The sequence below is a fragment of the Aethalodelphis obliquidens genome, unplaced genomic scaffold (genome assembly GCF_003676395.1).
Source record: "Aethalodelphis obliquidens isolate GAN/ISIS:26980383/991018 unplaced genomic scaffold, ASM367639v1 scaffold53, whole genome shotgun sequence".
Lineage (NCBI taxonomy): Eukaryota > Metazoa > Chordata > Mammalia > Artiodactyla > Delphinidae > Aethalodelphis > Aethalodelphis obliquidens.
The window spans coordinates 9232563-9248952 of NW_020837997.1; the positions used below are offsets into that span (position 1 = coordinate 9232563).

At 45.9% G+C, this 16390-nt stretch overlaps 1 protein-coding gene across 4 annotated transcripts in view; it reads left to right on the forward strand.

Moving 5' to 3' along the window:
• The window catches only part of INSR (insulin receptor), a 130344-nt gene that overhangs the window by 95573 nt on the left and 18381 nt on the right, over positions 1–16390 (forward strand). For 2 of the 4 annotated variants that reach the window (XM_027085723.1, XM_027085722.1), the window contains exons 10-14: positions 1159–1360; positions 3502–3537; positions 8154–8428; positions 10034–10173; positions 14768–14927. In XM_027085723.1, coding sequence (XP_026941524.1) covers positions 1159–1360; positions 3502–3537; positions 8154–8428; positions 10034–10173; positions 14768–14927 — 813 coding nt within the window. The remainder of the gene's footprint in view (positions 1–1158; positions 1361–3501; positions 3538–8153; positions 8429–10033; positions 10174–14767; positions 14928–16390) is intronic. The other 2 variants (XM_027085724.1, XM_027085725.1) reach the window with 1 other exon arrangement.

The following is a 16390-nucleotide window of genomic DNA, read 5'->3' on the forward strand; positions in this document are numbered from 1 at the left end:
CATCCCCGGGACTGGACCTCAGGGGTCAAGACACACCAGCTGTGGTACTTAAAAAAACAGTGTGGTATTTTTAAGAGCATGACCTTGAGCAGTTGTTCTTTTTTCCCTTTATAAAAAATTCTCTTTTCTGTGCTTCTTGGAAAAAGTTCTTCCCCCGATTTCCTTTCATGTCTTTCATCCATCACTGTTGACATTGGGGGCCAGATAATTCTTTGAGGTGGGGGCTGTCTTGTGTCAGGTAAGATGTTGAGCGGCATCCCTGGTGAACACCAAAATGTCACCAGACCAAGCCCGTTGTCCTGCCGAGGGGGGTGGGGGGCAGTGCTGAATCACCCCTGCCCTGGTGAGAACCACTGCTCTGCTCTGACTTCCGTTTTCCTGAACGGATTGTAGATTCTTTCATTTGTGCTGCAAAGTTTGGTTGCTCAGTATAAACACTGGGTCTGTAAGTCTGACCCCTTAGAATTCCATTGGAATTCTGCTCTGTCCTCTTATCCCTTTATAGTTACCTGGTTGATTGATGATTCATTCATTCAACTGTGACTTGGTCCCCAGTCCTTTTCTAATGCCACCTCCCATCATTCTCTCCCTTATCCCCTTCCAGCTACACTGGGTCCTTGGCGTCTTCTGACATGCCAAGGAAATTCCTACCTCAGGGCCTTTGCACTCACTCTTTGCTGTCTGAATTGCTTTACACCAAGATATGTGCATGGCTCATTCTTTTACTTCCTTGGGGACTGCTTAGTGGTCACTTTCTCAGAGACATTCCCCCCCCCCAGACACCCTCTGTCCTTTCACCCCACCATTGGACCCATGGCATATGTATTTATTAGTTTATTGTGTATTCCTCCCATCCCCACGTACCTCGTCCACTGGAATGTAGGTTCTGTGAGGGCAGGGACATACCTCGTCACCTTCAGCATCTAGCCCTATGGGGTTGTGGTGTCTGACATTTTCCTGCTGCACATCCACAGGTGCCTTCTCAGTTGTCAGGACCCTCCAGTGAGAGATCTTATTTTTCCCAGTAGACCTTGAACAAAGACCCTGGCCCCGAGCTCTGTCCCCTGTGCCCAGCAGCTCTGAGAAGGCCCCCTTTGCTCTGCGTGTATGTATGTGTGTAGTGGGGTGGAACTTGAGCCCCGCTCTGGCTTTCTCCAGGGTTGAAGCTGCCCTCCCGGACCTGGTCTCCACCGTTCGAGTCTGAGGGGTCCCAGAAGCACAATCAGAGTGAGTACGAAGAGTCTGCCGGTGAATGCTGTTCCTGTCCGAAGACCGACTCTCAGATCCTCAAGGAGTTGGAGGAGTCCTCATTCAGGAAAACATTCGAAGATTACCTGCACAATGTCGTTTTCATCCCCAGGTCAGCATTTGTCATTGGCTTGGGGTCTGGGGTCCTTATTTAGGGAACAAGATGAAGTGCAGAAGCAGAGAGTGGGCAGAGTCCACGGTGAGCCACTTCCCTGGAGGGAGGGAGAGATCTTGCGATTTCAACAACTACCATACCAGGAAGAGTGAATAATCGCCAAAAAAAGTGTGTGGGGGGGTGTTTTTAAAAAACTCAACCTTTGCTTTCTTTCATTTATTTTTGGCTGCGTTGGGTCTTAGTTGCAGCACATGGGATCTTTGTTGAGGCATGTGGGCTTCTCTGTAGTTGTAGCATGCGGGCTCCAGGGCGTGTGGGCTCTGCAGTTATGGTGCACGGGGTCCAGAGCACGTGGGCTCTGTAGTTTGTGGCAAGCGGGATCTCTGGTTGAGGCGCGTGAGCTCAGTAGTTGTGGCGCACGGGCTTAGTTGTGCGCCCATGGCATGTGGGATCTTAGTTCCCTGACTAGGGATCGAACCCGTGTCCCCTGCATTGTAAAGCGGATTCTTTACCACTGGACTGCCAGGGAAGTCCCTGAAGACATTTCTTTCCGATGTCTCATGAACTCTTTACCCCAGCCTCTGGCCTCATTCTGAGTTCTGAAACGATCTCCATTAGATTACCAACAATTGATTATTATCTAATAGATGATTATAGATAATAATCAATAATCGATAGATTCAATTATTAGATTAGATGACCGAGAAGTGCCTGCCTGGCCCCATGCTTGATTTGTGGATGAGTCTCAAGCTCAGTGCATTCTCTTTTTAAAATCTATGTCACCTTCTTACCCTTTCAGAACTTTCCATGACCTCTTAAAAACTCCGGAGCTTCTCCTATTTAAATATTTTTCCTTTAGTGAGTGACGGGGCTTGCTTGCTGATGCACATCTGATCTACAGAGAGGGCTTGCCTTAAAAATGATGCTGTTTTTTTCATACTTCTTTACCTTTCCTGCAAGCAGAGACACTTAGGTAGAACGCAAATTTCTGTGGGTCGCGGGTTAGTTTACCTCTCTCGGTTCCTCAGTTTATTCATCTGAGGAGTGGAGAGAAAAGTGGTTCCTGCTTTTTAGGATTGTGAGATTATACGAGTGATACGGGGATTCTCAACCTTGGCGCCATTGACGTTTGGAGTCAGATCGTTCTCTGGGGTGGGACCGTCCTGTGCGTTGTAGGATGTTGAGCAGCGTCCCTGGCCTCCACCCACTAGATGGCAGTAGCACTGCATCTTATGAGTTCATGAATTTTTACAGTAACCCACTGAAGCACTTGCCATCTCCTTTTTAGGGGTCCAAAGCCTGTGGTTTTGTTTGTTTTTTGCTTATGAATGACTCTGCCCAGGGTTTTTTGTTTGTTTGTTCGTGGTACGCGGGCCGCTCTCCGGCCGCGGAGCACAGGCTCCGGACGCGCAGGCTCAGCAGCCATGGCTCACGGGACCAGCCGCTCCACGGCATGTGGGACCCTCCCGGACCGGGGCACGAACCCGCGGCCCCTGCATCGGCAGGCGGACTCCCAACCACTGCGCCACCAGGGAAGCCCTGCCCAGGTTTTTAATCAAATGTGTGCTGAGGGCTTTCAGCTGCCCCTCCCTCTCCACACTTGACCTCCCCCTCCCGCCATGGACTTCACCAGGCTACTCAGAAATGTCCAATACAATTGGTCATTTCCAAAGTATATCGACACCCCCCCACTCCCACATTTACATCAGGATAAAACAAGATTCTAAAATGCGTCTCTTCAAAGACCCAGCAATGCTCCTGGGAGAGGTTTCCCCAGAACCATCAATATATAACATTTCTTCTTTTCTCTTTCTTGCATTCTTATCTGACCCTGAGTCCAAAAGACCACTAAATGACACAGCCCAGGCCTGGAGGTAGTTACTGTTTTACCTGTTAAAACACTGACTTTAGGATAATGGCTGAGTCAGTTGTGAGGTTTAAAAGTGGTGTTAAGTTTGACATCCCATGGGAACCCCAGATGACCAGGTCTCTGGGGGGTGTTTTCTCTGCTTCTCCCCTGCCCCCCCAGCCCCTGGCTGTGTTCTCCGCATCTGCTGGGGAAGGTGTGGTTCAAGTGATGGGAACAAGTGGTCCATGGTCCAGGGCTGTCCTCAAAGCGGCTGGTTTTGTTTTCACAGAAAATCCTCTTCAGGCCCTGTTGCCGAGGACACTAGGTACGACTCACCTGTGGGACGTAGGCGTGGCCCGTGGTGGCTGCACAGCGCGGGGCCAGTGGGCCAACGGGTCAGGAAGCATGTTGGGCCCCTTTGAGGCCCCAGGGGGCTTCTGTGGTTTGACGCATGCACCGCTCTGCTCTGCCGCGACCAGGCGCTTCACAAATTCACACGTTAAGTGCCTTCACCCTGAAATGGGATCTGGGCGTGAATGTGGGGGGAAAAATCCTAACTAACACACTCTTACTAAAACATAGAATCGAGGGCGTACTTTCTGGGCACCTCCTAGGTGCCGCCCATTTTTTCCTCCATGCATTTACTAACTACACATTAATTTATCTAGCTGCAGAACTGTGCCCGGCGCCCAGAGTCGAAACCACTTAGCGGCAGGTAGTGGGGAAGGCTGATCCGGGAGCGGAACATTTTTATTGGGGGTGACAAGTGCGGGATGACAGGTGTGAGTGAGCACAGGTGTGCCGAGTCCCTCAATTCTGCTGAGGATGGTCAAGGGTGCTTGCCTTTGACGTGTGTTTTAAAGAATCAACTATGCTTCAATATTAAAAAAAAGAAAGAAAAAAGAAAGAAAAGAAAAAAAAAGAATTAAGCAGGGGGCGTGTCCTGGAGGAGAGTACAGGCAGAGGGAACTTGGGGAAAGGCAAGTCGGTGGAAAGAATCCTGGACTCTTGGGAAGGACAGGAGAGACTGGAAAGACAGGGTAGGGGCCATGCGGAGGGACTTTATTCTTCCAGCAGAGGGTTTATTTATTTATTTTTAGGCCGTGTGCGGTCCCGATCTGCCCTCTAGTGGTCATTAGGAATATAACCTGTAGTAAAGAAAGGTCTAGAAATTTGAGGCCTTGATCCAGACGAGAGCTTATCAATGTCAGACCTTTTGACATTTGGGGCCAGATCGTTCTCAGTTGTGGGGACTGCCCTGTGTATTGTAGAATCATGAGCTGTAGCCTTGGTCTCTACCGCTTTGAAGCCAGTGTCACACCATACCCCAAATAGTGACGACCAAAGCTGTCTCCAGACAGGCCAAATGTCCCCTTGGTGGTAGGACCATGAGCAGAGTCACTCCTGGTTGGGAACCACTGGTCTACTGTGAGACTGTGGGATAATAAAGTGCTGTGTATGTAGGGAGAGAGAGAAGTCAGTTGATGCTTTGTCATGGGGGTGTCTTTCATGACCACGTGGTCTTTTGGGGTACAATCCTTCTGGTGTATGCATAGTTAGCCTGTTTGAGGCCATTTACGTTTCCCTTCGTTCAGATATCAACTTCTCAGTGGTTATTCACGAGGCCCCAGTGTCTCTGTCCTATTTGGAAGACCCATCTGTGCTTGCACAGAAATGTTCTGAACCTTGCTAATATGCGTGCATCTTTGGTTTAATAGCTTTGGTTTCCATTCAAGAATGTCATTGGTCTTTTCACACAAAAAAGACCACAAAGAAAATCTTAGTGAGTACTCCCGAAGTAGGGTTTGATTTCTGACTACAGCGCAATAAAAACTAAAGGTAAACTTCAAAAGATTGAACAGAAAACTCTACTTCCTGGTGATTAAAAGTGGATCACTTAGACTTCTGTTGGGTGAAAGTCGAAATGGAAAGTTTCATTAAAAACCGTTTGGAAAATAACGGAGACGTGAACGTCACATACCTTCACTTGTAGAATATTGCCGAAGCTGGACTTTGTTGCAAATTAGTAGACTTAAATGGTAAATTAAGAAAAAGCTTTAAAATGTAAGATATAATGTATTAGGAAGGGAGGGGAAAATCAATATAGCTTAACTTGTGGTAAATGTAATCAAAGGGAGATACCCACAAATAACTAGAAGAAGGTGATGTAAAACTGAAGTCTGACAAAGATTTTGCTATGTTGCAGTCTATGGATAATCATGAGCTATTAGATTTGAAACTTTCAGAGAGTTGAGAAATTTTAACTTGTCCAAGCTAATGCAAGAAGCAGCAGAAAGATATCCTAATAACCTTGGGGAAAGACTTTAAAAAAAAGTGTCAATTAATTTCTTCAAAAAAAAAAAAAAAACAAGACCTCAGGCTTGGAGAGTTTTCTAGTTGAGTTCTTTCACACTCTCAAAGAGCAACTATTTTCTGTAATACAGAAACTTTTCCAGAGCATAGAAATCTATGGAAAATCTTCCCAGTTCATTTGATAAAACTAACATAGAACCCCTTAGCAGAACCTGACAAAGATGCTATGTTGAGAGAAAACCCAGAACCAGCTAATATGGGATTTTAGATCCACATGTCCTAAATAAAACACTGTGCTGGCAATATCATTTATCTCACAATGCAAGGATGGTTCAAGATCAGGCATTCTGCTAATAGAATCTAATTCATTAAGAGGTGCAGTGAGGAAAATCACAATAATCTCATTCAATAACATTTATTAAAAATTATTAATTTAGAGAAAGGGAGGGGGAGAGGCCTTTTATAAAACTAGGAATAGAAAACTTCTGCAACAAGATAAATATTACCTAGATGAAACCAACAGCTGAGCTAACATCTTTCTTAAAACTATTCCTGTTAGCTTTGGAAGGAAGCCAATCTCATCATTACTAAGGAACATTTCTCTGGGTATCTAGCCAATGCAGTGTTACAGAAATTAGAATTGTAAGGAGTGGACTGTGGGAAATAAAGTCATTGATATTTTCAGGTATTCTAGTGCAAGGGTAAGCAGACTACCTGGTTTTGTCAATGAGTTTTATCGGAATGTAGCCACGTCCATTTGTCTACATTGTGTCAATGGCTGTTTTCAAGCTGCCATGGCTTGAAAGCCATTGGAAGTTGAATAGTTGTGACAAAAATCACATGTCCCGCAAAACCCTAAATATTTACTATCTAGCACGTATGGGAAAAGTTTGCTGACCCTTTTTCAAGTATGTTCCTTGAAAACCTAAGAAAATCAACCCTGAGACTCTTAGAATGAGAGTTTGGGAAAGTAGGTACAATAGAAAGAAACAAGAATGCAGTAGATATACTAGCAACAATTAAAACATAAATCAGGGGAAAGGTCCCTTTCATGATTGCCCTAAAACCTTAGTAATCCCATCTAAAATTAGCTGTAAAGGAAAAAAAATTATTTAAATTGCTGAGATATAAACTTACGTAGATAAATGTGAAAGATTCTTTCAAATCATTTCAAGAAAACTCACTGGCACACAGCAAACCAGGGTGAATCGATAAAGGATTAATGTCCTTTGTGAATGAACAGCTCAGGAATAGGAATGAGGAAGGCCCTAGAACTTCATAGAAAGGATGGGCAAAGGGTGGACAAATCCTTAGTGAAACACAAAAGAATCAATGAAGGACAGAAGACTTTACATTCAGCAGGACACAGAGGTGCAAATAAAGCAGTAGAGTAATGCTTAAAAAATTTCTTTCCTGAGGTTGAAAATCTGAAAAGGAAAAATCAAAACAAAACAAAAACTCCTTTTAACCCTCAACGTTGCCGAGATTATCCTGATGTGTAGTTTCATGCGTTACTGGTGAGACCACAGTCAGTACAAAGGGTCTGGAGGATAGAAGTTTAGCCATACGTGCAAAGAGGCATAACCTAGTGATTGCTCTTCTCAGAATCTACTTCTAGGAACTAATAAGACAATCAGATGATGATCAAATTAATATTTATAATAACAAAAAATTAAGAATATGCTTACATTAAAAAATAAGATGACTAAGTAAATTATGGCTCACGTATGAAATGGAATAGTCTACAGTTTTCCAGGTTTTCTGCAATGAGCACGTGGTACTTTCATAACGAGGAGGGAGAACCTTTACATTGAAAAAGAAAAAATGTAAATTCTGTCCTACTTCAAACATTATGTTTTCAGGGAAATATCTGAGAATGCTTCTAATACAAGTGAACAAAGTGTATTATAAAACTAGCTTGGTCCCCATCATACCCATACATAATAAAAAAATTGCCCAAAGGACACAGTGGCCAGCAGAATAATGAGTAAATTCAAACTTTCTTGATACCGTTTTTTTGGATTTATATATTTTTTAGGCTATTAACATTTTTCTTCATCTATCTTTTTAAGGAGGAAAATGTGCCAATCGCAGACATTTTTTGAGTTACCGTTAGCAACCTGAGTGATAAGATTCTCTTCCCAAGAACTGAAGTATAATCACTTAGATTATGCAGGTGTCCTAAAGGGTCATAGGACCAGAAGCATTTCTCCTGATGAAACTGGTGATGTTGTCAAGCAGCTTGGACCATTTGCCAGGGCTTCCTGAAAAGCTAGACTCTTACACGCTTTCGGCATCTTAACACTGACCCTGGCTGGGCTATTAACCTGCAAAATGAGAATATGAAATCAAGCATGTTGAGGGGAATATTGGTGTGTCTCCTACGGATGGTCCTGGAGCCCTTTCCCCCCCTACTTCCCTCTTGGGGTGCACCTGCCCGACATGATGCCTATGAGGGCATCCTGAAAACTGCTCTGGGTTGTAATTCCTGGAAATTAACATTGTAATCCACACTCCCCCTGGAATCTCACTGCACCCGCAGTCTTTGGTTTTAAGCCTTTTATTCTCCGGCAACGTTTTTTAAAAGATGGTGATTGCCTGACCGGGTGTGTCCTACTGTCGTGACAGGCCGTCGAGGAAACGCAGGGCCCTTGGTGATGTGGGGAATGTGACAGCGGCCGTGCCCACCGTTCCGGGATTCCCCAATACGTCCTCAACCAGCGCACCTACGAGCTCAGAGGAGCACAGACCATTCGAGAAAGTGGTGAACAAGGAGTCTCTGGTCATCTCTGGCCTGCGTCACTTTACTGGCTATCGCATTGAGCTGCAGGCTTGCAACCAGGATTCCCCCGAGGAGAGGTGCAGCGTGGCTGCCTATGTCAGTGCCAGGACCATGCCCGAAGGTGGGTCAGCTCGCATCGTGGGGCCAAGAGCCCCAGGCTGACCAAGGAAAAGCCTTCCGCCCTCTAGGCAGCGTATACGTGATTTTAACTTATTCGCCTCAATCATTTTTCATTTTCCCCCAGCTTTATTGAGATGTAATTGATGTATAACATTGTGTAAATTTAAGGTGTACAATGTGTCGGTTTGATGCACTTACATATTGCAAAAGCATTCTCGCAGTAGCGTTAGCTAACATCTCCGTCAGGGCACATAAGTACCATTTCTTTTCTGTGGTGAGAACATTTAAGATCTACTCTCTTAGCAGCTTTCAAGTATACAACAGAATATTGTTAACTATAACCACCATGCTGTACATTAGATCCTCAGAACTTATTCAGCTTATCAATGGAAGTTTGTAACCTTTGACCAACATCCCCCCATTTCCCTCACCGCCCCCCCCCCGCCCCTGGGAACCACCATTCTACTCTCTGTTTCTACGAGTTCAGCTTTTTTATCATCCACATATAAGTTAGATCATACACTATGTGTCTTTCTCTGTCTGGCTTTTTCCCTTAACATAATGCCCTCAAGGTCCATCCATGTTAACCTCTATTATTTTGTAATTATATGAGTCATCATAGCCATTATATAAACTTTAGAAAGTACACACGGGCCATAAGAAAAATAAAGTAAAATTAAGGAATACTTATACAGTGTATTAGGGTTCTCCAGAGAAACAGAACCAACAGTGTAACTGAAAGTGGGGTCCGGCTGCTTGCTGTTCAAAAGCCAATAAAGGGGCAAGGTGGGTGGAAAGGAAAATTTGCTTTATTTTGGATGGTGGCAACTGGGGGGTGAGGGGAGGGCGGACACTTGTCCAAAGGCCAACTCCCTCCCAACGACAGTCAGTAGGCAAGAGCTTTTCTAGATGGAAGGAGGGGGCTACATGCAGAAACAGCACAGTCAGCTCTGACAGTCATCTTGAAATTGGTCATCAGTGGTCTGACCAGCGTCATCTTGATTGTTTTAAGTCTGGTTAGTCTTTAGTTCCAGGGTTGGTTTGTTTCCATTATTTTGAGGCCAATTCTTGGAATTGTGGCAGCTTATGTCATGGGTACAGTCTGGTCATCATGTAGTTAACGTGTCCACCTGGCGAGGGTTTCAGTATCTATAAGACAGCTCACAGGATAGGGCTCAGAATATTATCTATAGCCCTTGAGAAGGAACTCAAGGTCCCTGACTTTGCTTAATGACTAAATTATTATTATTTGGTCTCCTTTGACGGTTTTCCTTTGTTTCTGCATTTTCTCCCTTCTCTGATCGAACTTATTCTTTGGCTACAGTTTTTCCACAGACAAAAGGCAGGCGGAGGACATGGGGGACACAGACCATAGGGCCCCTGCTCCATTTCAACAGGATATGACATAGATCAATCGATTGATAGACAGACAGACATAAATATGTAGAGAATCCCATGAGACGAGCTCTATATGTCCATTCTCCAATATGGGAAATGGAACACAAGAAAGTTACGTACCCAGTTTAAGGTCACTCAGCTGCTAAGTGGTGGAGGTGGGATTTGATCCAGGGATCGGGTCCCTGCCTCTAACCACTGCCCCTTACAGCCAAGGCAGATGATATTGTTGGCCCCGTGACCCACGAAATCTTCGAGAACAACGTCGTTCACTTGATGTGGCAGGAGCCCAAGGAACCCAACGGTCTGATCGTGCTGTACGAAGTGAGTTATCGACGATACGGCGAAGAGGTAAGATCCGTGACGCCTGGGGATGTACCTCCTTCTTCTTCTTAAATTCTGGCTCTAGTGCTTCTCTCATTAGGTGCTTCGTCATGAGGCCTCAAAGCCTTGATATGTGACTTTCCAGGGAGATGGGTCAGAAATGTCAAAATGTGAAAATAATATGTCTCTCGGGACCAATGAAGTGCAGTACATCCTCAGAATAACCCAGATGAGCTTGGTACTGACTGAAGCATCCAGAATTTAAACATGAGGCATCCAAGGTTTATAAGAATAGAGTCAGGATTCAAACCCAAGACTCTCTGATGTTCTAATCCAGGGGTCGGCAATTCTTTTCTGTAAAGGGCCAGATAGGAAACACGTTTGGCTTTGTGGTGAGATGGTGTCTGATGCAAATACTCACCTCTGCCTTTGCATTGTGTAAGCTGCCGTGTAGACAATACGTAAATGAAGGGGTATGGTTGTGTGCCAATAAAACTTTATTTGCAAAAACAGGCAGCAAGCAGGCTGGGATTCGCTGGTCCCTACTCTTAAGCCTGTAACCACTGTGGGGCAGGTCTCTATCCCCAGAAAGGGCTTGGGGTCTACACCTGTCAAGAGAGGCACTGCTGGGGCGTGGACCTGATTAAGGATATTTCTCCCTTTTACTGGGTGACTTCAGGCAGATGTCAAGTTACCTACCTGAGTTTGACCCGGAGGGTGTACCCTGCCATCAGTTGAGCCTTTTGCAATGATCCATTTATACCTCACAATGACCCTCTAAGGGAAAATCTGCTAGTGTCTCCATTTATGGCTGAGAGAATGGAAATTTGGGGAGCTGAAGAGACTTTCTCAAGGTCATACACCCAACACTCAAACCCAGATCCTTGGGCTCTGGTGCCTGACGTCGGTAATTAAGGGTGATTAGGTGGATCAGAGGTCGTTTTCTATAAAGGGCCAGGGAGTTAATACTTTCAGCTTTGGGAACCATACAGTCTTGGATCAACTGCTCAACTCTGCTGTTAGAGCTCCAAAGCAGACACAGACAATACAACAATGAATGGGAGTAGTTGTGTGCTAATAAAACTTTATTTACAAAATCAAGCAGTGGACCGGATTCAGCCTGCGGGCCCTAGTTTGCCAGCCCCTAAGAGAAATTGTAGCCAAACTGTCCGACTTCTTGGAACTTTGAGGGAGAGTCATCCTGTAACCAGGTGGGCAGAGCTTGGCTTCCGCAAGCCAGAGAGGACAGATGGACCTCTCTCTGTTGATCCTTCCTGGGACCACATCTCTTGATGTCCAAATATTCAGCTTTGATGATGATTTAGAACTGAAATCTGCAAACTATCATCTGTGGACCAAATCTGGCCCTCGGCCTGTTTTTATATGTCCTGCAGAGCGTTGTCAAAAGAAACAAGGAAAACTGTGCACCAGCGTGAGTCCAGTGGCCAAGCCCAGCATCAGTATAGGAGGGGAGCCCTCAGGGGTGTATGAAGAGAGGCATGATTCATAGGGAGCCGTTACTGCAGAGTTGATTTAATATCTTATCCCAATCCCTGTTCTAAGGAAATAATTCAAATTTGGGGTGGTGGTAAAGCTTTCTGCGTAAGATTTTCACCACTAGCAAAAAGTACAAGCCACTAGATACCTGTCCATTGGAGAATGGCTACATAGAGGATGGTATATCCATAAAACTCGTGGATGTACAGCCCTTTACAATGATGTTGGGGGTGACCGTTGTCCAGTATAATGTAGAGGTTGAGATGACAGGCTCTGGATGTCAGATCTTCCAAGCTGTTATTCTTCATCTTCCACCAGCAGCCAAGAAACACCCCCCCACCCCATCCAAAGTAGCTTATGACAAAAGGGAAGCTTATTAGCTCCCATAACTGAACAGTCGAAGGAGATCAGGCGCAGCTGGATCCAGAATTCCTTTGGATCTGTTGCACCTCAAGGGGTCCTTGCCGTGATCCCAGCAGCTCCTGATCGTCCTGTGATTTTAGTGGTTCCAATCTTCATATCCTCTCAGTGCCAAGCCTAGAGGGAGAGAGAGTCTGTGTCCCGGCATTTCCAGCCATGCTGAGGTCACGTGACACCCAATCCTATGACCATGACAGTGCTGTGTGCTGATTGGCTCAGGCATGAGGGTTTTAAAATAACAGCTTAATTGAGGTACCTTCACATACCATAAAATATACCCATTTAACACATACAATTCAATGATTTTTAATATAGTCACAGTTGTGCAACCATCACCACAATTTCAGAACATTTTCGTCACCCAGCAAAGAAAGCCCACCTCCTTAGCCATCAACCCCCAATCTTCCCTGCTCCCTCCTCCTCCAGCCCCTGGCAATCACTAATCTGCCTTCTGTCTCCATGGAGACAGGTCTCTGCTACTGAGGCCAACTCATCCCCATTTGCCTGGCATTTCCCAGGTTTGAGCATTGAAGTCCTGCATCCCGAGATCATCTGGGTAAACTGGGACAGTTGTTACCCTACTGGCATTGGACCCAACCCTAACTTCTCGCAGCCGCCTTCACTGGCCTGCCTCTCTCGTTCCTGGAGCCCAGGTGTTGCCAGTAGGAATTCTCACCACCAATCTCCACCATAACCTCTGCCCTGCATAGCCCTGGGACCTGCATGGACCCTGATCCTAGACAGACGAGCCCTATTTGCTCTTTAGGGGAACAGGGGGGTAGAGGGAAAATCAGGAGTGAGAGGTTACAATACGTTAAAAGAAAAAAAAAAAAACTTATAAGCAAAACTGGGCGATTATCTCCATTTTCCATAATTGTCTAGCATCGCTTTGGTAAAGTAAAAAGTAATATAAAAAAACTATTTTTATACCGTTTGTGCTGTTGGGATATGATTTTGCTAGTTTTACAAAATTCTCTCCAGCATTTGGTGGGAGGTCATTTCCCCCCCTTATTTGCTAGTTTAACAGCCAAAATCACCTCTAGCTGCATTGTTTTTGATTCTGCCCCTCCTTGAACCTTGCATTAGAGTCATTTTTCCCCTCACCACTTCCCTTCCCACCTTGGGGGATCCTGGTACCAGGGACCACCCCCATCCTGGAAAGAGCATCGATTTTCAGTTTTTGTGCCCTTATATCCTTTGCTTCAGTACGTTTTTGCAGTTTTAGCTGTTTTTTTTTTTCTCCTGTTTGCACAAACTTCTGTAATTGGCTTTGTCACTCTTCATCAGATTTGCTTCTTTTTTGTTTTGCTTTTTTGGTGTCTATGGAGAGAGCTGCCTCTAGTTCCTTCCAACATGCTCCCTTCTCCATCCCCACCCCTCGAGGTACATGGCCAGCACTGTAGGATGTATTTCCCCTTTATCCCGGATAGCAGCTACCTTTCGTTTCTATATTTGCTTATTTGTCCCTTTCCACTTGGTGACTCATTTTACTTGGAAGAACCTTTGGACTAGACTTCCCCACCCCTGCCGCCAGCCCGATCTGTTTTCTTGCTGTTATTGTCACATGATAAGCGCGGGAGTTTTTATGTTTCTCTCTCTCTCTCTCTCCACTCCTTCCTGAAATTTTCCAGTCCAGTTCTCTGCATGCACTATTAGCCTGGAGCTGTTTTGGAAAGTTTTCAAAATTTGGCCAACGTTTGCAGGTTTCGTGGTGTATTTCCCAGTAAGCCTCATGCCTTTCCTAATAAGCTCTGGGTTTCTTTCTTTTTACATGTTTATTGCTGGGGCATGTATGCTTTACTTATCTCCTCTCTTCTTGCCAGACATTTAAGTAGATCCCAACTCTTTTAATGGTGGTAAAATAAATCCAAAGGCAAGGAAGGTGTTTTAAAATTTGTCCTTAAGCCCATGTAACCGGTTGGTTCTTAGGTGATTTAGGTGATCTGGGTCCCTGTTTTCCTGACCTTCTGGAGTCCTGGTGAAAATACCCCATGGTGGTTTCAAGGAGAGGTTTGGGGCCAGACGGTTCTGGGTTCAAGGGCTTCCCTGCCACTTACCAGCTATGAGATCTGGGACAAATCATTTCAGCTCCCCAATCAGGGGAGGGCAAGCTATTTATGTAAAACCTGTTTTTGTGCAGCTCGTGAGCTAAGAATCACTTCCACATCTTCAAATGGTTGAAAAGAATCCAAAGGAGAGTAGCATCTCTTGACGTGTGTACATTTCTATGAAGTTCAGCTTTCAGCGTCCACCGTGTTTTGTGGGCACACAGCCACGTTCAGTTGTTTACGGATGTTATAGATTCAGGATTCAGGATCCATCTCTGCCTGCTTTTCAGCTATGATGGCCGGGTTGAGTCGGTGACAGTGACCGTCTGGCCCCCTTGAAGCCAAAAATATTTGCTCTCTGGCCCTTTACAGCAAACGTTTGCCAGACCTCCACCCCAAGCCTCAGTTTTCTTGTTTCTAATGTGAGGCTAAGCATGAGGTGGTTATAAGAATTAAATGACGTGATCTGAGCCACAGGCTTGGCTGTGGTTTAGGAAGATTGGCTGTTATCGTGTATCAATGATAACCTCTCTGTCTGTGCCTTATCCATAGAGCTAAGGTTCTGTAATTCCTCGAGTCTCAAAGTCGCTTGCCCGTTGCAGCGTTTGTGCCTAACTCCGTCCGTGTCATTTCTGAGTGGAATCCTTGTTTTCTAGGAGCTGCACCTCTGCGTCTCCCGCAGGCATTTTGCTCTGGAGCGGGGCTGCAGGCTGCGTGGTCTGCCACCCGGGAATTACAGTGTGCGAGTTCGGGCCACCTCCCTGGCGGGCAATGGCTCCTGGACGGAAGCCACCTATTTCTACGTCACAGACTATTGTAAGTCTGCACGGCCACTTCGACTGGTAGGGTCTGTGCTTGGTGCTAAACACAGCAGAACATTTCAAAGGATGGTTGGGGAAGCATGGAGGCTGTGGGTACTAGCTCTGTCTTGACTCCTGGGTCCAACGGCTGCTGCTGTGTGACCAGGGCAAGAGCATGCCCTCTCTGAGCCTGCACTTCCCCACCTGATCATGGATATAATATCCCATTCAAATATCCCATTCAAACATCCCATTTCAAAGGATGGTTGGGGAAGCATGGAGGTTGTGGGTTCTGGCTCTGTCTTGACTCCTGGGTCCAACGGCTGCTGCTGTGTGACCAGGGCAAGAGGCATGCCCTCTCTGAGCCTGCACTTCCCCATCTGATCATGGATATAATACTAGGACCACCCCTAGAGGTGAAGGGACGTTTCAATGACATCACGAATGTCAAGTGGCTGGCACAGGGCATGTCCGATAAACACATTAGCTCCGGTTACTGGTGTCTTCATCTTTATTTTTAGATAGGCCATGCCCTCCAAGGGAGGATGTGGGCACTCATCTGCTCGGCCTTGGGTGTGCTCTTGGCCTGGAGGCAGGAAGTGCTGCCATGGGGTGAGCTGGATACACTGTGGACAGTAGGGTGAGGACAGGTGGGGAGAGCTGAGCTGGTTAGGGAGTGCTTCCTGGCAGTGGTGATATCTTGGCGGAAACTGGAAGAATGTATGAGTTGGGGGGGAAGATGTTCAGCCCGACATGTGGTAGGAACCCAGACACTTGGAAGGAAGGGAGATTCTAGACCAGGAGGAGTGGGAACTTGGGTGGTGTCAGTGTTCTGACACCAACCGGACATATAGCACTACGATTCTGATGCTTTCCACTGGAGTTAGCACAGACGCTACAAATTAAAAAGAGCATTGTTCCCACCAAGACTGCCCTCACCTCGATGGCAGATGCAAGTTTTGGGGGTTCTCCAGGCCACCTGCACTTCTGACTGACTGGCTACAAATTTGGATGTGATCACAGCCCCATCAGATTTGATCATTTGCTAGAATGGCTCACAGAACTCAGGAAAATGCTATATGACAATGACAGCTTTATTACAAAGGATGTAATTCAGGACCGCCCAAATGAAGAGACACATAGGGTGGAGGCTAGGAGGGTCCTGGACGCGGCTCCTATGTCTTCTCCCCATGGAATCAGGACACATCACATCACCTCCTGGTATACTGATGTGTACGCCAGCCAGGAAGCTCCTCTGAGCTCTGGTGAACTGAGTTTTTAATTGGTGTTTCACTACACAGATGTGATTGGTTGAAGCACTGCCCACATGATTGAACTCCACCTCCAGCCCCTCCCCCTGTCTGGAGGCCACCCCACCCCTCTAATCACACACTTGGTTTTCTGGTGACCAGCCCCCATCCCGAACCATCTCATGTCTTAGCGTAAACTCAGGTATGTTCCAAGGGGATCATCAGAAAC